The sequence below is a fragment of the Hibiscus syriacus genome, unplaced genomic scaffold (assembly GCF_006381635.1).
Source record: "Hibiscus syriacus cultivar Baekdansim isolate YM2019G1 unplaced genomic scaffold, ASM638163v2 tig00000477_pilon, whole genome shotgun sequence".
Taxonomy (NCBI): Eukaryota; Viridiplantae; Streptophyta; class Magnoliopsida; order Malvales; family Malvaceae; genus Hibiscus; species Hibiscus syriacus.
The window spans coordinates 2,818,418-2,840,056 of NW_024061790.1; the positions used below are offsets into that span (position 1 = coordinate 2,818,418).

At 32.9% G+C, this 21,639-nt stretch overlaps 1 protein-coding gene across 2 annotated transcripts; it reads left to right on the top strand.

Moving 5' to 3' along the window:
* Nucleotides 1–1,187: 1,187 nt before the first annotated feature.
* LOC120206908 (sucrose transport protein SUC2-like) lies at nt 1,188–7,397 on the top strand. 2 transcript variants are annotated; one of them, XM_039206475.1, is made up of 5 exons: nt 1,188–1,322; nt 4,580–5,818; nt 6,643–6,706; nt 6,819–6,862; nt 6,957–7,397. In XM_039206475.1, the coding sequence occupies exons 2-5, from the start codon at nt 4,613–4,615 to the stop codon at nt 7,125–7,127; spliced, it is 1,485 nt and encodes a 494-aa protein (XP_039062406.1). In that variant the 5' UTR covers nt 1,188–1,322; nt 4,580–4,612; the 3' UTR covers nt 7,128–7,397. The 2 variants fall into 2 exon arrangements, with proteins under 2 accessions (XP_039062406.1, XP_039062413.1); XM_039206482.1 differs by lacking the exon at nt 1,188–1,322 and adding an exon at nt 4,336–4,352 and having other exon boundaries at nt 4,595–5,818.
* The last annotated feature ends 14,242 nt before the right edge of the window (nt 7,398–21,639 follow it).

Consider the following 21,639-nt stretch of genomic DNA (forward strand, 5'->3'; position numbering starts at 1 on the left):
TTAAACTAAAAATTTATCTTAACTCAACTTATATATCCCTAAATTTTAAAAAATAAAATTTTCATTGAGTCAAAATTTTACACCCCTAATTAAATGGTCCGATCGGAAAGATGTTTATTGCCTTTAAATTTTAGAGATTTATTTCAATTTATTCATGTAACTACTGAACTCCATAAGATATCATTTAACAACAAAAACTCATATACAAAATCGTTATATATAGAGTAAATTATATGTTTAGTACCTAAATTATCAGTTTTGATCTATTTTAGTATCTAAACTTTCATTTTTTTCAAAATCATACTTAATGTCTAGTTTCTTTTTATTTCTGTAGCTCGCTGCTAAAAACTTAACGACACTACATTTTATGGGTAAATTATATCATTCAACTAACTTCTCACTCCTATTTTGGTACTAAAGTTTTAAAAATTTTAATTTAACTACTCAACTTACAAATTGCTCCTATTTTAATCACTCTAAATTATTTTATTAATATTTTTTTGACATGAAATTATTTATTCTTATTTATAAATATATAATTAAAAATAAAAAAATAAATTTGAAAGTTAGAGTGATTAAATTAGGAGTAATTTGAAAGTTAAGTAATTAAATTAAAAAGTAAATTTTTGGTGACCAAAATAGGAGTGGGAAGATAATTGAATGATGAATCATGCAATTTACCCATAGAAAAGGTGTTAGGTGCAAATCACCCGTTAAGGTTTTTAACTACAAGATACTAAAACGAAACAAAAATTAAACGTTAAAAAATTTAGGTACTAAAACAGATAAAAACTGATAATTTAGGTACTAAACACATAATTTACCATAAATATGTCCTTTTTATCATTATCGTTATATATGTTTCACTTGTAAGACAAGTGAGTCCCTTTTCTGCTACATGAGTTGTGTAAATATTCTTCTTTATGAAAACATAAAGGAAAAAGAGAAAGAATCTCCTACCAGAAGAATTTCATTGCTTTAATAATATGATGCATACTAAAATAATAATATCTATGCTAATAAGCATATTTTTTTTTCTTTGCAGCCAAACAATATTTATACATTATAATGTAAAGTCAGCTTGTATGATTGAACTATCCATTTCACAGTCCCCATAGCATTTCTTTATTATATTTACAATGAAACCAAGCCCTATATAAATAGATATACTGATTCTTTCTTTCACTGCAACCCAAACTCTGTTCTCAACTCTTAGTTTTTCTTCCCCCTCCTCTGCCTCATAAAACCTCAGCAAATCAAGCTTCGAAGAAAGAGAAGTGGTCGATATTCAGCCAGAATTTAGCTCTCACAGAGAAAAACCGGTAAGTTTTTTTAATATATATATATATACATACGTACATACATCGGAGATGGATCGAGGTGGTACGGTCACACTGCCTAGAAATTTTACATTCCCTTGTATTTTCTATTAATTATCTAAGTTCACATCCCTTAAAATTTTTAATATAACTTCTTAAATTAGTACCTCTAACCAAGGATGGACCTAGAGGGGGCGGATGGAGGTAGTCGTCCCATAAAAATTTCCAAATTCAATATATTTTAAGTATTTTCTTTGTATTCTCTATTGAAATTGTGTTTTTCTCCTCCTAAAATTTTATAAGTTCTCTTATACTTAAAATTTTATAAGTTCGCGTATTCTAACATAAAATTCTACATCCGTCCCTACATACATCCATATACGCACAATCATACATGTGTGAGTGTGTGAGAGAGAGGGGGAGGAAACTATTGTTTTAGTATTGGTTTCATGTATATGCTTTCTTCCTTTCAGATCATGGCTAAGTGGAGAAAAAAAGAAAGAAAAGAAAGGGTTTTGATATTAATGTTTGAATATTCATTAAAATTTTGGGTTAATAATATTTTAGGTTATTTTAATTTTAAATATTAATTAAATTAAATATTATTTCTACAAAATTTAAATTTAAATATTTAATAGATTCAATTTTTTAAAAAATATTAATAATTTAATCTATTTCAAAATGTTATTTATCTCTATAGTTATTTGTCATAAAAACGAAAAAGGAATTAACCTTTGGTGATATGTCATATAGTTAGGGATGGCAACTCAACCCGAATCCGACGGGTTCCGACCCGACCCGACCTGATCGGGTGGGATTTTTTTAAAAAAATTTCGGGTTCGGGTCGGGTTTAGGGTGAAAAAAAACCGACCCGACCCGACCCGAAAAATATATATAATTTTATCCTATATATTTAGGGATAATTACAATAATGTCCCTCCATATATATTTTTTTTCAATTAAGTCACTGTTTTCATTGAATAAAATTTTTATTATTATTATTTCGGGTCGAATCGGGTCGGGTTTCTAAGTCATATATTCGGGTCGGGTCGGGTCGGGTGAAACCTTAATTTCGTCGGGTCGGGTCGGGTCACGGGTGAAAAACCCTTTCTTCTCGGGTCGGGTCGGGTGGCCCAAAAACCCAACCCGACCCGACCCATTGCCATCCCTACATATAGTTGTTTCCATTTGGTGATGATCTCATATTAGGAGGAGTAAGGTAATGTAATTTTGACTATTTTACTTTACTTTTTGATTTTTAATATAAAAGAGTAACTTTTTAAATAAAAGGTTACGTATTTTATTGAGGGGAAATAAAAGAGTGTTTATATTATTATATGTCTAGTTGACTTAGTGTTTTGGATAGAGACGTACGCAAGATTTCATGTTAAGAAAAATGAATTTCTAAAATTTTAAAGATGATAAATTTATAAAATTTAAGGGAATAAAATATATTTTTAATAAAAAAATATTTTAAAAAATTAAAATATTTGATAATTTAAAATTTTCATAAAAAAATACGATCTCATCCATCCCACAATCCATTCCTGGTATTGGGCCTAATCTTTTACTTCATCCTTGTTGCTCCCCTAACCCTTTTACACAATTATTATTATTAATCTATACAAATATAAGTGTGACATGTTTGTGTATTTTTTAAATTAATTTATTACAAGCTATAATATCTCCTCACTAACAAATTAATTTATTAAAAGATTTGTTTTGTCTATTTTCAAATCAGACGAGGCAATGAATTGAGTTTGATAAGGTGTGGGTGGTTGCACTCAAAGCCAAGCTCCAACCCAATAATTCCATACATACATATATTTTTATATTATTAAATTTTTATATTAATAAAATTCTAAAGAAATTAAATCAAATTTAATTTTTTAATTAAATATCATAGTATTTGAAGGCAGACAGATGAATAAATGTTTCAAAGATTATATAAATATAGTTTTAGGGTAAATCACGAATTTAATACATAAACTATCAATTTTAATCCGTTTTAGTACCTAATCTTTCAATTTTTTCCTAAAACATACCAAATGTTTACTTTTTGTTTCATTTTATACATGTCATTAAAAACTTAACGTGTTTAGTACATAAACTATCAGTTTTGTTCCGTTTTAATACCTAAATTTTCAACAACAAAAAAAAACTTAAGTATGATTTAAATACTAAACGTGTTTTGGTACCTATATTTTCATTTTTTTTAAAACTTAACGACGGGTATTAAAATGAAACAAAAACTAAACTTTATGTATGGTTTTAAAAAATTAAAAGTTTAGGTATTAAAATAAATCAAAACTGATAGTTTATGTATTAAATGTGTGGTTTATCCTAGTTTTTAATGTATAATATATACACTTAGAAGGTGTATTAAGAAATAGTTATGTACTTAATCCTACATAGACATTTACATAATTGATTTTTTAATAATTTATACGATATATATATATATATTGTTTATTTATAAATTTTTAAAAATAGATGTATAGATATATTTATTTTATATATTATTATATATTGTATGAATAATAATATTAACTAAATCAATATATATATTAAGTTAATAACAGGAGATGAATATGGAACTTTAGCATAAGGTTGACGTGTCCAAGAATAATTAAAAGATATAGGGAATCATTACGATTGGGAATTCAAACATGTAATCTTTTACTATTCTAACTTTTTTCACACGCATGGAAAGTGTTCCATTTTATCCACATGAATTTTACTTCTTAAAATTTAATAATTTAAATTATATTAAAATAATAATTAATATAATAAATACAAGGGTAAATTATGCATTTAATATCTAAATTATCAATTTTGATCCGTTTTAGTACCTAAACTTTTAATTTTTTTTAAAATCATATCTGAAGTTTAGTTTTTGTTTTTTTTAGTACAAAAACTAAAGTGTTGAAAAAATTGAAAGTTTAGGTACCTAAACACATTTAGTGTACCTAAACCATACTTAAGTTTGAAAATAATGAAGGTTTAAGTATTAAAACAGACTAAAACTGATAGTTTAGGTACTAAATGCATTAATTTTTTAACGATATAATACTAAAATGATATAAAAATTAAACGTTAGATATGATTTTAAGAAAATTGAAAGTTTAGATGCTAAAACAGACTAAAACTACTAATTTATATACTAAAAACGTAATTTACCCTAAATACAATTCTTCGGTCAATTCAAAAGAATTTTTGAGCTTATTTATATATTATATTATTAACACAAAGCAATCCAGTTCTGCAGATAAAAAAAAACATTGGCAGTCACAATGGAAAACGGAGTTATCAACCAGCCAGCTCCAAGCTCGATTAGGAAAATCATCACCGTCGCCTCTATTGCAGCCGGCATCCAGTTCGGGTGGGCTCTGCAGTTGTCTCTTTTAACCCCATACGTCCAGACCCTCGGTGTCCCCCATACATGGGCTGCTTTCATATGGCTATGCGGTCCTATCTCCGGTCTTCTCGTTCAACCCATCGTGGGATACAACAGTGACCGTTGTACCTCTCGGTTCGGTCGACGCCGACCCTTTATCGTCGTTGGAGCCGCCTCGGTCTCCATCGCCGTTTTCCTCATCGGTTTCGCCAAAGACATAGGTCACCATGCAGGCGATTCCTTGGAGAAACCGACTAAACCGAGAGCCGTCGCTATATTCGTCGTCGGGTTTTGGATCCTTGACGTCGCTAACAACATGTTGCAAGGTCCATGCCGAGCTATGCTCGCCGACTTATCGGCTAACGACCACAAAAAAATGAGAACAGCCAACGGGTGGTTCTCGTTTTTCATGGCGGTCGGCAACGTGTTGGGATACGCAGCAGGTTCTTACTCCCACCTTTACAAGATCTTCCCTTTCACGAAAACAACAGCGTGCGATAAATACTGTGCTAACCTCAAATCTTGCTTCACAATCGATATCGTAATCCTCATTCTAGTCACGGTAACCGCCGTTACGACCGTGAAGGAATCTCCGTTCACGAAGCAAGTCGACGAGGACGAGACGAAACAGATCTCGCCCTTCGTGGGCGAGATCATTTCGGCTTTCAAGAGCCTGAAGAAGCCAATGTGGATATTGCTGCTCGTGACTTGCCTTAACTGGATAGCATGGTTCCCATTCTTGTTGTTCGACACTGACTGGATGGGGACAGAGGTATACGGAGGTAAAGTGAAAGGCAACGCACATGAAGTCGACATCTACGGCAAAGGTGTTCGGGCCGGCGCATTAGGGTTGATGATAAACTCGATCGTCTTGGGGTTGACCTCGCTCGTTCTGGAGCCGGTGGGGCGGTTGATCGGCGGCGTTAAGAACGTGTGGGCGATCGTCAATTTCATCTTGTGTGCGTGCTTGGCGTCAACGGTGCTGATCACGAAGGTCGCCGAGGCATGGCGACAACATGCTGGGCCCGAACTCTCCCATCCTCCAGCTAATGTTCAAGGGTCTGCGTTGGCTGTATTCGGAATTTTGGGCATTCCACTTGCGGTTAGTCCAATCATCTCTTTTGTTTCTAACCATAACTGCTCTATGTTAATGCATTATTGTATGATATAAGTCCATACACGGTCAATTAAGTATCTGATACCCTCTATTAATACACTGGTAGGTCTCGTTTTCTTGAGCCGTGTCGTGTTTATAAACAGTTGTTTTACTCTTTTAGATATGGTTTTAATTTCACATGACTTGAGAAAATGAAGCATCCTACTAGTTGACGGATGATTACAATGACATATGTAATTGAATCCACGAGGGTTGACCCTTGTGGCTTAGAAAATGCGGTATATTGATATGTTATTTTCACTTGATTGGTCAAATAAATCGGAAATTGCATAAATGATTTTTCTATGTCGAACTCGAGACCTCAAAAAATACACTTGATATAAGTAAGAGTAAATTATAAATTTGGTAAATAAACTTTACACTCTCTCCTATTTCATTCATTATACATTAAATCTTTTCAATTTCTTCAATGAACTTAATAAATTAGATTTTTTTGGGTCAGTCAACCATTTTCTCACTAGCAACATTATAAATAGGATGTTAAATAGATGCAAAATGACGTTGTTTTGGTGATTTTTTTTTAAAAGGACATCATTTTAACGCTTTTAACTATTTAACTGAGTAACAAAAAAAAACACAATGTATTAAATTCAGTAAGGAAATTAAAATTTTTAAAAGTTTAGTGAACAAAATAGAAGAGAGAGTAACGTTTAGTGATGAAATTTGTAATTTATCCTATAAATAATTGAACTATTTTTCTATGTTGAAAAGTCTTTAGCAATAACGACAACTCTTGTCTTTTTATGTAGGTAACATACAGTATTCCATTCGCTCTGGCCTCCATCTATTGCTCTTCTTCTGGCGGTGGCCAAGGTAAAGTATTAGTATTAACTTTATACATATATACGTACGTACATGCATGCATAATTGCATATGCATATATATGTACATCCACTGATTCAATGAAATTTTGTGAACGTGGCAGGTCTTTCTCTAGGGGTGCTAAACATGTCTATAGTTATCCCACAGGTGAAAAACATCTCTCTCAATGTATAAATTTGAATGCATAATTAAGAACACTTGAACTCGAAAATTGAATTAATTTGCATGTATGAAATTGCAGATGTTTGTATCGGTGGTTAGTGGGCCGTTGGACGATGCATTCGGGGGAGGCAACTTGCCAGCGTTTGTGTTGGGGTCAATAGCGGCGGCTGTGAGTGCTATGTTGGCAATACTGGCGTTGCCCAACCCACCAAAACAAGTATCCCTTTCGCCGGGAATGGGTGGCCACTGAAATCTTACCATCTCCGGTACTCGGCCATTGCATGCACGCGCCGCCATGTTTTTAAGTTTATAATTTGCTTGGTGTAGCCATTTCACATAATATTTGCTTCTTCTGATGCAATGCAGTCATAGCCTCCTTATGTATTGTCTTCAAGTTTTTACATATAGGGAAGTTTGCAGAAAAAAAAAATCCTTTTAATTTTCTGTTAAGTTTGTAATCTAAGCTTTGTATTTTCGTATATGGGAGCTTTGAACAATCAAAAAGTTGGAAACAACTATTGAGTTATGTTTGCCTTCTTCATTCTTTCTATAGCACCACTAAATTTGATACTCAGTGGCGAAACTTAGTGATAGAGTTTAAAGGGGTCAATTTAAAATTTTAAAAAATTTAGAATTTAGAATTAAATTTTTTAAAAGTTTTGAAGTGTTTAGTTTACATCTTTTAAAAAATCCGGGGTCTAATTATTTTTTCTTTTTTAAAATTTGAGAGGCATAATGAATTTTTAAAAATTATGGTAGGAGTTTAATTAAGAACAATCAGGAAATTAAAGCTTAATGTGAATTTATATAAAATTTATGGGGGCCAAATTAATATTTTTAAAAATTGTAAGGGTCTTAAATTAAAATATTCAAATTTTGTGGGGGCCATGGCCCCCACATGCCCCCAATATGTTCCACCATTGACGATACGCGGAAAATTATCCGAAATCAATAATTGAAAGTCCAAAAATAAATTTGTATCAAAATTTCATTAATACTAATATTTCATTCGTTTGGCTATTATAAGTTTGGGTTAGGATTCATTTACACAACGTAAAACTCTTTAGTTTTACATAGATTTAGAATCGTTGGATGAGTATAAATAAATGGTTGAGATTGACTCGTTTTCTTCTTCTTTTTTCGAGTGAATATCTTTTAATTTATCACTGTTAATTTCAACCATCTATTTTCACTCATCTAACAGTCCTAAATATGTGTAAAACTAAAAGAGTTTTACATTTTATAATAGGATCCTATCCCTATAAGTTTTCATTAAATAAATAATTCAATTATAAATAATTATTAAATTGATAAAGGACTAAATTGAACTAATAAGTATTTATGAGAATTAGAAGCAAATGATTAAAATTAAACAAAATATTTAAACCTTTTCATGTTAAATATACCGTAGAATAGATGAATCATCCATTCATTAGTTCATTATATAGCAAATGTATTTTTTCTTCATAAATTATAAGAATTAAATAAAAGAAAATATATTAAAAAGATTCATAAAAAAATGAGGGTTAGGAAGGCTCTCCACCGAATAAAAGAAATGCTTTCATTCTTCAATTTCAGTTGTTTTTGTTTGTTCTCCTCTCACCATTTGGTTAGTTGAGAGTTTCATAGAATCAAACTGAAAAGTTTAGAGAAAAAAATTTTAAAAAAGATACTAGAAATTCTTTTTGAAAAGGGTTCGGGAGTCGATTACGTGTGGGGAATGATAAACACCCACACAACACCTAAAATCGGTACCTAAGCGATTATACGTCATCTAAATATTGAAAATTTACAAATTTGAATATACATTTAAATTATGATCCTATTAGAAAAAAATCTCGAAAAGGGTATTATTTCGAACGGACAATCTTCAAAAACACACTCCTTGTTAGTTAAGACATTATTTTATGGGTTATTCATACAAAAGATTATTACCATATTTTTAAAAAAAATAAAAACATATATTTTGTACACTAAAAATATTCGTATGCAAAAAGAAATATCATTTAGCACATGCAATTCTCGAAAACACACTCATAGTCAGTTATGGCGTGTTTCCATGGGTTCCCCTCACGAAGTAATATTGCCTTAAAGATATTTACGATCGGATCTAACAAAATATATTTAACACTGAGTATGCTAAAATAAAAAAAAATATTTTAATTAGAACTAATAATCATGGGTAAAAGTTTGACAAGCTAGTTAGCAAAAATGTTAATCAATAAAATAATTAATCTGAGAACTAACTTAAAGTCAGCAACAAAATTCAGGGACCAAATTTAATAATGACTATACAAGCTCAGAATAGGGACTATATTAAATATTCGGTAAAATATGGCATGCAATTTTAGAATTAGTACAGTGACATATGTAATTCAAAATAACAATTTAGGAATCAAATATAGAAAAAAACAGAGCCACTGCAATTAATCAGGGACTAAATTAAATTTAATAGAAACTGAATAATTAAATTAAAATGAATTAAAAATAGATTAATGACTCAAATGCGAAAATATGCTAAAGTTAGGAGGATCGAAGCATAAATTTTTTAAGTATTTAATCCAATGAAGGTTAATAAAAAGAAAAGGAAAATTTACTCATTTAGTCCCATGAATTCGAAACTAAGAACAAAAAGAACTATGATTGGTGGCTACTTTGCAAAAACATGGAAATACTAAAGGGAGTAAAACACAATTTCCTCTTTTATGATCATTATAACTATCAAGAAAATTAAACAAATGGAAAATAACACAAATAGGTATTGCAATCTAAGAGAAGTTCAAAATTAAAACCAACCAGTGCCTGCAATGTAATTAAACACTAAACCTAGGAAGAGTAAAATATGATTTTACCCTAAAGTTTTGCTAGGAGAGTAAAATATGATTTTACCTAAAGTTTTGATGGTTAAAAGTAAAGCTAAACCGATCATCCTTTTTTGTGAGGGTTTTCAAACTCTCTCTCAATTGCCTCCTTCAAAGCTAGAGAGCCCCTCGTCGGCGCCGGCCACCATGTTTTGATGGCCATCTCTATATCTGATAACCGTTCCCCTCAGCCAGACAACCCTAAACATACCACAAATAGAACCCCATCTATTTTAAAATCCTTTATTCCCTCAGTCACGTCCTCCTTAACCCCCTACGCCGTCTGTCCCAGGCCATAAATCAGCTTTGCTACAAGCCCTGACCACCACCAACGGTGGTCGGTTGAACCAAAGCTTAGCCCTAAAAAAAAACCTACCCTTTTTCATATAAACCCCAAAAAAGAGAGCCCCAAACCGACACAAGCTTAACAGTTCAACTCCTCGAACCCGATGACGCTCCACTCCAATGACAAAAGGACTCTCCGACGAAGAAAGATAAACGAAACTTTCCCCTTTCTATACTTGTTTCGAATGAAGTACATGCAAAATTAAAAAAAAAATGGTTGCTGTGATTTTTCCAAAATCATGAAAAATACCTTAAAAATGCTCTATATTCCTTTAATGATTCCGTTTTATCCTCTTTTTTTGGTTTGAATGTGCTGTTGGAAATTGTGTATATATTTTTTGTTTCCAACAAACACGAAAATGATTCTGAAAAATGGTTGAATGTTTTGGAGTTTTTTTTTTCATTTTTGCTTGGTTGTTTCGAATAAAAATGGTTCTTGGTAATGTTCCGTGTATTAATTCTTCAAGAATCGGGGAAGAACTTTCTACTGCAATTTTTTCGACCGGAAAAGTTTCTCTTCTTTATTACTATGAAAAATGGTTTACAATGGTCGGGAATCCCCTTACAACTGTTGGGGAGGGAATTTTATAGAACTCCTCCCGTTTACAAAAATGGTTAGAAAACCTTTTTTCTTTCTATTATGTTGTTTCTGATTACTTTGTTTTTCTCATTTTTTTGCATGTAGGTGGTGTTCTGGTCAAGGGGCGCGAAATCTGGCAGAGATAAAGCTTGCGCTCAGTGCTAGTGGCGTCATCGGAGTGGAGTGCTAAGCGGTTTAGTTGCTGATCGGGCAGGCTTGGCAGCAAAGCATCTCGGGGTAGGATTGGTAGCAACAGGGCATTGATTGCCCCAGATTCTTAGGGATATTGCCCATTTTTTCTTTTTTCCTTTTTTGTAATATATATATATTATATATTAAATAATAATAAATAATAATAATAATATAATATAAATAATAATAATATAAATAATAATAAAATAATAATAAAATAATAATAACCAGGATGAAACGGGTTTCTACAGCTGCCCCTCTTTGTCCATGCCCGTGTTAACAAGAATAGGTCAAAGATAAAAAGACTACACATTTTGTCTGGTTCCATCTCGATGTTGTCTCAAGTGAGACTGACATATAACCTGAAGGATTTAATAATCATGCTCGAAAGACTTACTGATGGCCCAAATGGCTCACCAATTTTGGAAATAGTTTACTAGGTAAGAAACTTTGGAAATCACTTTCTTACTTTTCAAAATTTTCATTTTCTGAAAACATTAAATGAGAAACTTTGAAAATTGCTTTTCTCATTTTTCAAAAACATCATATGAAAACATCTTTCCCAAAGGTCTTATAGATGGCCCGAAGGACTTATCATCTCGCTCGAAAGACTGACAGATGACCCCAAAGATTTAATCATTTTGTTCAAAAGACTTACTGATGGCCTGAAGGACTTACCAATTTGGGAAATAGTTTACTAGGTAATAAACTTGGAAATCACTTTCTTACTTTTCAAAAAATTTCATTTTCTCAAAACATTAAATGAGAAACCTTGAAAATTACTTTTATCATTGTTCGAAAAACCTTCCAAAAAAATAATGCCCAAAGATCTTATAGATGGCACAAAGGACTTAACATCTTGCTCGAAAGACTGACAGATGACCCGAAGGATTTAATCATCATGCTCGAAAGACTTACTGATGGCCCGAAATACTTACTAATTTTGGAAATAGTTTACTGGGTAAGAAACTTTGGAAATCGTTTTCTTATTTTTCAAAAATTTCATTTTCTGAAAATATTAAATGAGAATTGTGAAAATTGTGTTTCTTATTTTTCAAAAATCATATGAAAACATCATGGCCGAAGGACTTATAGATGGCCCGAAGGACTTAACATCTTGCTTGAAAGACTGACATATGACCCGAAAGATTTAATCCTCATGCTTGAAAAACTTACTGATGGCCCTAAGGACTTACTAATTTTGGAAATAGTTTAATAGGTAAGAAACTTTGGAAATCACTTTTTTACTTTTTTACTTTGGAAATCACTTTCGTACTTTTCAAAATTTTCATTTTATGAAAATATTAAATGAAAAACTTTAGAAATCACTTTCTCATTTTTCACAAACATCATATGAAAGCATCTTGATGGTCGGGTAACATGCCCCACTCCAAAGTAATGCTTCTTTTATGGATTGGGCCCCTATGTTCTTCAGGTCATATCTCTTTAAACATGATTCCGTGTATTTGAGGTTTAAATTCTAGCTTTCACTTGTTAGGATTTTGACATCATGAATCTTCACTTTTCATTGGAAGGTCTGTAAAAACAATGTGTTTATGTGTGAAACGCAAATGCAATTAAATGCATCAATGTAATTCATTTTCTTTAATGCAAATGAGGTTCTCATGAATGCATAAATGTTGATTCAATTTTCCTTTAACTCCAAAGTATAAAACTCGGTCTTCTTCCTCTTGATCATTCTTCTCTAGGGTTTACTTATATATCAGTGTAGCAACTTATAATTTCGAACTTGCATTTTTGAAGAATTGTCTAATCATCTTATGTATTTGTGTCTTCATTTCCTCTAATCAAAATTAAAATCTCAGAATAAATATTTCATTTCTTGAATTTTTGCTGCGGTCAGAAATATGACCTTGATGCCTCTTTTTGTCCCTGACTCAATTGCGCTATCAGAATTGTTTTTCTAGGACTATACAGTTAATTGATGCTTGACTGGTTTGCTCCAGGAGGTAAGCTCTTCTAAAATTCATGGTCTTCCCATGAGATTCCAAGGGTTGAGGCTCATTCTCAATGTCTTTTCAGTCTGAACTTTGTTATCTCAACATGATCTGGTTTTTGGTCATACCCCAATGTGGGTACTTTCATGACTTATCCCTATTTGTGTGCCAAAATTTCATCCTTTAATGGTCTCACTCTTGCATCACTAAACAATAATGTTATCGAATAGCTTGAGGGTTTCTCTTTATGATGCCACAAACACTTATGAAGTGATCGATTCTTCTAACAGAAATATCTTGCATTTTTTATATGAGATGGGATATATGCCCCTTTCGAATAAGGTGGTCATTTGCTTCTTGACGGGTTACGATCAACGTCACAAGGAACTGTTACAAGTTCTATCCCTCAGTCATTCTGATCTCTCAGACTATTTACTTTCAAGATTGTGGAATGCTTCATTATTCTACCATCGTTTATTCTTTTTCTCCAATAGAGGCAGAATGCGCCTCACTAGCTTTAAGGACCTTATTCACTTGAGAATGCCCAGTTTGAAAATATTTTCCTCCTTTCATCTATTTTTAAGTTTCAAAAGAATGAATGAATTTTATAAAACAAAATAATGCCCATTAATTCAGGCTCATAATTGAAACAAATGATCAGTTCAATGAATATTGGGTAAATAAAATATACATTTTTCTTTTCCAAAAATATATGGTATATATAGCTCTTTCATAAGTGTTAAGATGAGGGGTTGTCTTCAGGTTGGCTTCTTATTTTCTAAGGTTTCAGTCATCAAAGATGTCCTTGCTTTCTCGGTCCTTGTGAACATTATAACATGCACCTCTTTATTCACTTGGTATTTTAATTAGTTACGGACAAAATGACGCAACTAGCATAATCAATTATTAAACCTTCTAGAACACTTCTATTTCAGCTCTCTGAAATCTTCTATTTGTTCAAGTTTTATAGACTCCCATAGCAGAGGTAGTGGAGATACATCTGTCTAAATATAAAATTCCTGTGTGCTTGTGTGAGGTCGACTATAACAGGTGTTCCTCAACTCCCTTAGTCCATTTTTCTGATACTCATTATTAGATTAACCATAGGCATTAGAGCCTTTATTTATTGAAATTTATTTAGCTTGTCTTTTTCCAGTCATAGCTGAAGGGTTCATCTCATCACAAAATCTTCAACTTGACAATCGTAGTGGAGCAAACACCGAACTGTCAAGTACCCGAGCAATGTCATGGTTTAAATGCAATCTATTCATAAAGCCATGACTTCTGAATTTCCTCTATAACCAATTGGTTTAGTGGAATAGTTCAACTTTATTGTATAATCTATAATAATGATAATTTATTAACCTTTTGAGTATTTAGATTTAGAATTTCTTAAGTTAATCGAGAAGAACCTGTTATAGTTTAGGTGTCCTTGATGTTAAGAAAAATCCCATATTTAGAGTTCAGTTCCCAAACAATTGACATATACTAAATTCATCTACTCCACCATTCCATTTGTGAATATTAGGATCATCACTGAATATCCTCAATAAAAGTGCAGTCTAGTTAGTTTTGCAATGTCATATACAAGAGATTCCCCATATTGTTCTCTCCTACGCATACCTGAATGCTAAGCCTCTTGATCATTTCCTAATGTGAGGAGAAGGCTATATTGGACCCTGCAAGAGAAGGGTATGGTGTTCGAGTATAACCTATGAAGCATTATCACAGTTATGGTTTTTATTGAGTTCAATCTTATCACCTGTTAAAAGCTATAAACTTTTTATTGTATTTACTGAACTTTAAAAAAAATTTGTCTCATTGCCCATAGTCTAAAAAAAGGAGTAGTGTTTATTTAATTAAAAAACTTTTAAAAAAACCAAAAACATAGAAAGGTCGGAAAACAAATCCAAACAAAACATGATGATTTGGTAAAGGTGTAACTGAGCTCCCTAGAGGGTAAATAACTTCCTCATATGTTGATTCAAGAATAACCCTACTGTTCATCTAATGCAGTGGCACTTGACTCGATCGGCTGCTACATATCGTGCTTTGATGCCACACTCGAGTTCGTCATCCACTGCTCCACCAATTCCTGTGTTAACGTTCCATTTTCAACAAGCATTTCTATCTCTTTTAACAATGTCCTATAATTTCCCGTAGAATGCCCAGATGCCCCAAGTAGAAATCATAAACACTATATTGATCATAGCTATGGGAAAGAGGGTTTGGTGGTACTTTCGTTGGAATTAGTGTGAGGTATTTACCTTTAATAAAATAGGGTACATATTTGAGATAGAATTTTAGAATACCTTCCAAGAACTTCGTGAGTCTTTCTTTGGCCGGTTCGAAAAACTAGTTGCTCCTTTTCTTTTGCGGCTATAGGGGCTCTACACATGACATTCATTCACCTCATTAGCTTTGAATTTTTTATCAGTTGGGCTTATGGAATTGACTTTCAAGTTTCCTTGTTGATTGCATTTTCAATGAACTCCCTATCTATCACAAGATCCTCGAAGGCCTTTGTTAAGTTTGCTAACATTAACTTGAAAAAAAGATTTAGAAGAGAATTATGAAACATGTATGACATTTCTTCTTCTAACATGAGAGGTTGAACCTGTGATACCATCCCTCTCCATCTTAGGGCATATTCTTTAAAGCTTTAAGTAGCTTTCATCCTTATTCTTTGAACATCTTGACGTTTTGGAGCTAAGCCTTTAACATATTGATATTACCCCAGAAAAACATTAGGTAGATCGACCCATGTCTTTATTTGCTCTCTGTTCAAATGGTTATACCATTCTATAGCTGGCCCAACAAGACTATCATGAAAGTAATGAATCAACAAAATATCATCATTTAAATACATTCTATCTTTCTACGGAACATTTTCAGATGAATTAGGGGACAACTGGTGCCATCATATTTCTCAAAATTAGTCACCCTAAATTCATATGGGATAACTAAATCAGGGACCATGATGATTTCTCTCTCTTCTAGTTCTTTATGGGAGGTATTAACACTTTTTATAGCTCTAATTGCTTCCTTCAACCGCTTGAACTTATCTTTAAATTGCTCATGATTAATGAGGCTCTTCCTTAGGTTTGAGTGCGATGCTCCAGGGTAGGATGTCATTCTTAACGCATTAGTTTGATAACACTGATATCTTTTGGAAGATATTTTCCCTCTATTAATAGCCTTGGTTGTCAGTACCTGGATCATTTGATTCGATACATCTTGGAGAGAACTCGATCCTTGATTCCTCATATCTTGTTGTAATCGGGTCAAATTCTCTTGCAACCGATCTTGTGATTCCTCATGAGATTGCTCAATTGTTTCCATTTGTTTGTTCATGATGATGAGAAAGTAGTATGAATGAATGATTTTGGTGTTACTGTCACAGAACCCTCCATAAGTTATTTCCATGTTTTCATAACTAATGCTCATAAAATTCTTAAATAAACAAATGCGATGCAAATGCATGTATGCAAAAGGTGTCATTCCAGAGTGACCATCTTAAAACAACTTTCATTGAACACAAAGGTTTTAGTACACCAAACCAATTTTACATATAAGGGTAACTTTCACTTCTAACTTCTCTATCTCTCTCAAAAGCCAAGTTAACTTCCACTCATTCTTAAGTGTTGAGTTGTCAATTTGATTCAATTCACTTGCAAAACTATCTAGATCGACCAATTTGTCACATTGCTTGCTTCGGTAATAGCTTCTTTCATGACATCGTCTTTTTCCTTCATCTTCTATGTCAATTCTAGGAGCTGTAGACAATGTTGTTCACTCTTCCTTATAAGAAAGTTTTTGTGGTTAAGTTCTCGTACAAGATCTCCATAACCATCTACAATCTTCATCAAAATCCTGTTCTTGGCTCTAGTGGCTTTTAGCTCAGCATCATTTTCACGCTTGTGGCATTGATATGAAGCTTCCATACTGGCTATGGATATATTCAACATCTGATTTTTGGCTTGACATCTTCCCAAATCATCAGTGGATGAATTGCACATTTTTTATGCAATTTGTAAATCATAAGAGAACTTCTTGTCTCGACCTTCATGCACCTTGCAATTATTTCTCCATTGTTCAACATCATTTTTCAGTCTAGTCTTTTGCCTACTCCTTTGGGTATTTCCTATACTAGCATTTTTAAAGGCTTGATTGATCATTTGAAAACCATCATGCATGGCCTCCATTTTTCTATTCAGTTTATCATTTTCAATCTTCAAATGACATACTTGAGCTTCTTACTTTAGCAAGCATTCTTCCTCTTGGATATCCTCACTGATACCCTTACCTTTGAACACTTTTGGCTCCATCTTAACAAGACAATCAACTACCATGCTAGGTCAACCTTTCATCTCGAACTCCAATATTCCATGGTCCAAAAGATGTTAGACTCAATGCTTAAAGGTGGTGAAATTCTCAATGGAATGTCCTTAAGCTCCAACATAATAATCACAATGAACATTGACGTCATACCAATTTGGATATGGAGGTTACCAAGGTTTCACATAATACGAGGCAACCTCTCGGGCTTTTAGAATCTTATCATACAACTCATTATATGATACAAGGATAAAATCAAAATGAGAGCCACCTTTCTTCTTGGATTGAACTGGAGTCCTCAGGTTTATTTCTCTTAACGTTGAGAGTAGACTCTTAAATATCAACAAGTTCTTATTGCATGGCTTATTTTCATATTTCTGAACTTCTACAGTTGTCACCATTTCCTTGGTGTCTCCAAACAACTTGTTGATACGAATGGTGATTGTGCGTGATTTCTCATAATGGCTAGTATATGCTTGTTCTAAAGTAGTCCCTCGTGTATTTGACACCGCGTGATTATTTTCATCGAGCTCTTTCTTTTCTTTTGCAGAAGACTCTTTTCCTTTGGCCAAAGTAATTATTCTATCCATCATCTTGGACATTTGTTCTCTCATGTCTCTTATCTCCTTTTGCGATTCGTCGGACAAACGATCTTTGGGTGGATAGCTCTCTACTATTCCTAGAGTTTCCTCAAGATGCCATTCCCTAGTTGTGTTATAGTCTACTTGATCATGAAACCCTTTGTCTATATGAAAACCTTTTACTCTGATGACTACCCATAAATCAACACCTATGAAAAATGTTATGATCATACGATGCAAGAAGAAAGAAAAACAACATAAAAAATAAGTTAGTACAAATAAGATAACAAAGTGACAATAACTATTATAAAAACAATAATAACAAAATAAATAAATTAGTAAGCTAATGCAAAACAATAATACAAATGAAAATGGAAATCCACAAGGTGTTAATTCCAAAAGCGACCACCATAGAACAATATTCATCAGACCATAAGATTTCATTGTGCAAGACAGGCGAGCTTCATTTTATTCCTTTACAATAAACAGACGAGCTTCGTTTTAATTCACCTACTGCGATTGTTGGATCTCTAGATCTCTATTTCCGTGGGATTCTCCAAGAGGAAAGAAGCCTTGATATCTTGTGAAGGATTTTCTCATTCTTGACTCAACTAACATCTGACTATTTGGTACCATCTCGATCTTTGATCATTTAACAAGAGTCTTTGATCGACTTTGAGCTCTTCTATCGTTGCTCAACTTTGTTTGTAATTCACCGCTCTTACGAATTTGACTACCTAGTTATGGAACTCTTATGTCGATATGAAAACCTTCTAATTTGGTCAATCACTTGCGAATTAACACATTGTTTAGTTATGATGTGAAAAAGCAAATGTAAGCAAAAGACAGAGAAAAATAAGATAAAACAAAAGAAATTGTTAGTGCCATTCAACCAAAAAAGTAGAAAAATATTTACGAAAAGAAAATATCCTACCCAACATGGTATCTACACTGACATGTTTTCTACCCCCATGCTTTGTTCAATACATAAATCCTAACCTCATTTGTCTAGTTCACAGGCTTCATATAAATCCTAACCGCATACCCTTTTAGTTCTCATGTTTTTTTCGAAATAAATAAATAAATAAAGAAGTCTGAAGGAAGGTTAGAGTGAGTTTCCCCTTTGTTACTTTTGAAAAGCCATAAATAGAATTTTAGTACAAAATGTGCAGAGTTTCGGTACTACTAAAAGGGTCATCAAATTGTCCTTTACTGGTGCCCCTTGGGCTTGCCAATCCCTCAATCCTTACCCATTATAGGCTTAAACGAATCAATTTCAATTCGAGAGGATGCATTTCCCTATGTTCATACGAGGAAACTCAACTTTTCACTTGTAAACACAAGGCATATGTACCCCAGAGGTTACTTGCTAAAGCCCATACCGAGAAAAATATTTTTTCTCACGTAAGTGTAGCGTTCACCCCTAACTAACGGGACAGAGCACAGTTAGAAAGCTCCAAATATTCAAATGGTTATAGCGTGTGTGAAGGGAAACTCACAATCCTTTGCCTTGATCCAAAAAAAAAAAAACAAAGTTAAAAATATGTCAGAAATATGAAACACTTAAATCACACGTTAGATAAATAAATAAAAGATGTATGATGTGATACGATGCAAACAAAAACATAAGGATAAAAATTTAAATATAATTCATATTTACCATTTTCAACCACAAAGATGGCGTATAATCTATTACGGTCTGGCTCTCTAATGTCCCCAGCGGAGTCGCTAAGTTCTCGGAACGATCCTTAAGCTTTGTTGGGGCTATGGCAGGGAGCGATCCAACTTAATTTTAGAAAATATTGGGTTTTAAAATAAAGAACAAATAAATAGATTCGGAGTCGCCATCAACCTTTGGGTTAGGTAGGTTGAATGCCTAAAAAATACATTTTAAAATAATTTTAAAAGATAAAAAGTGATATGTGTTTAACCAAAAATTCGTTTTGAAAAATGTTCGGTAGTCAATTACGCGTGGGGAAAGATGAGCACTCCAAAATGCCCAAAATGGGTACATAAGCGATTATACGATATCTAAATATTAAAAATTTGCAAATTTGAATATACATTTAAATTATGATCCTATTAGAAAAAAATCTCGAAAATGGTATTATTTCGTACAAACAATCCTAAAAAACACACTCCTTGTTACTTAAGGCGCGATTTTATGGGTTATCCATACAAAAGATTATTACCATATTTTTAAAAAAATAAAAAAACATATATTTAGTACACTAAAAATATTTGTATGCAAAAAGGAATATCATTTAGTACATGCAATCCTCAAAAACAGAGTCATAGTCAGTTAAGGTGTGTTTCCATTGGTTCCCCTCACGAAGTAATATTGCCTTAAAGATATTTACAATCGGATCTAATAAAATATATTTAACAATGGGTATGCTAAAATTAAAAAAAATATAATTTTAATTAGAACTAATAATCATGGATAAAAGTTTGACAATCTAATTAGCAAAAAGGTTAATCAATAAAATTATTAATATAAGGACTAAATTAAAGTCAACAACAAAATTTAGGTACCAAATTTAATAATAAATATACAAGCTCAGAATAGGGACTAAATTAAATATTCGTTAAAATATAGCATGCAACTTAGAATTAGTACATTGACATATGTAACTCAAAATAACAATTTAAGAATCAAATATAGAATAAAACAGAGCTACTGCAATCAGGGACTAAATTAAATTGAATAGAAACTGAATAATTAAATTAAAATGAATTAAAAATAGATTAATGAATCAAATGCAAAAAATGTGCTAAAGTTGGGAGGATCGAAGCATAAAATTTTCAAGTATTTAATTTAATTAAGGTTAATAAAAATAAAAGGAAAATGTACTCATTCAGTACCTTGAATTCGAAACTAAGAACAAAAAGAACTATGATTGGTGGTTACTTTGCAAAAATACAGAAATACTAAAGGGAGTAAAACACAATTTCGTCTTTTCTGATCATTATAATTACCAAGAGAATAAAAAATGGAAAATAAAGAAAATATGTATTGTAATCTAAGAGAAGTTCAAAATTAAAACCAATTAGTGATTGCAATGTAAATAAACAATAAACCCAGGGGGACTAAAATCTGATTTTACTCTAAAGTTTCAATAGTTAAAAGAAAATTAACTCTAAAGCTGATGTATATATATACTAACTTAACAACCTAAGTGAACCCTTAACCTAGAGCTAAACCGTCTGCCCTTTTTTTGTGAGAGTTCTCAAACTCTCTCTTTCGGTCGCCTCCTTCAAAGCTAGAGGGCCCCTCGCTGGTGCCGGCCACCATGTTTTGGTGGTTATCTCTATCTCCGATAGCCTTCCCCTTGGCAGAGAACCCAAACAGACCCCAAATAGAATCTCATCTCTTCCAAAATGCCCTTTTTTTGTGAGAGTTCTCAAACTCTCTCTTTCGGTCGCCTCCTTCAAAGCTAGAGGGCCCCTCGCTGGTGCCGGCCACCATGTTTTGGTGGTTATCTCTATCTCCGATAGCCTTTCCCCTTGGCCAGAGAACCCAAAACAGACCCCAAATAGAATCTCATCTCTTCCAAAACCCCTACTTCCCTCGGTCACATCCTCTTTAACCCCCAACGTCGTTGGTCCCTGGCCGTAAATCGGCCAAGCCCCGACCACTACCAACGATGGTCGATTGAACCAGAGATTAGCCCTAAAAAATGAACCTACCAATTTTGTATAAACCCAAAAAAAGAGCCCCAAACCGACACAAGCTCAACCGTTTAACTCATCGAACCCGACGACGCTCCACTCCAACGACGAGAGGACTCTCCAATGAAGAAAGGTAAATGAAACTTTCCCCTTCTATACTTGTATCGAATGAAGTACATGCAAAATCGAAAAAAACGGTTGCTGTTATTTTTCGAAAATCATGAAAATACCTTAA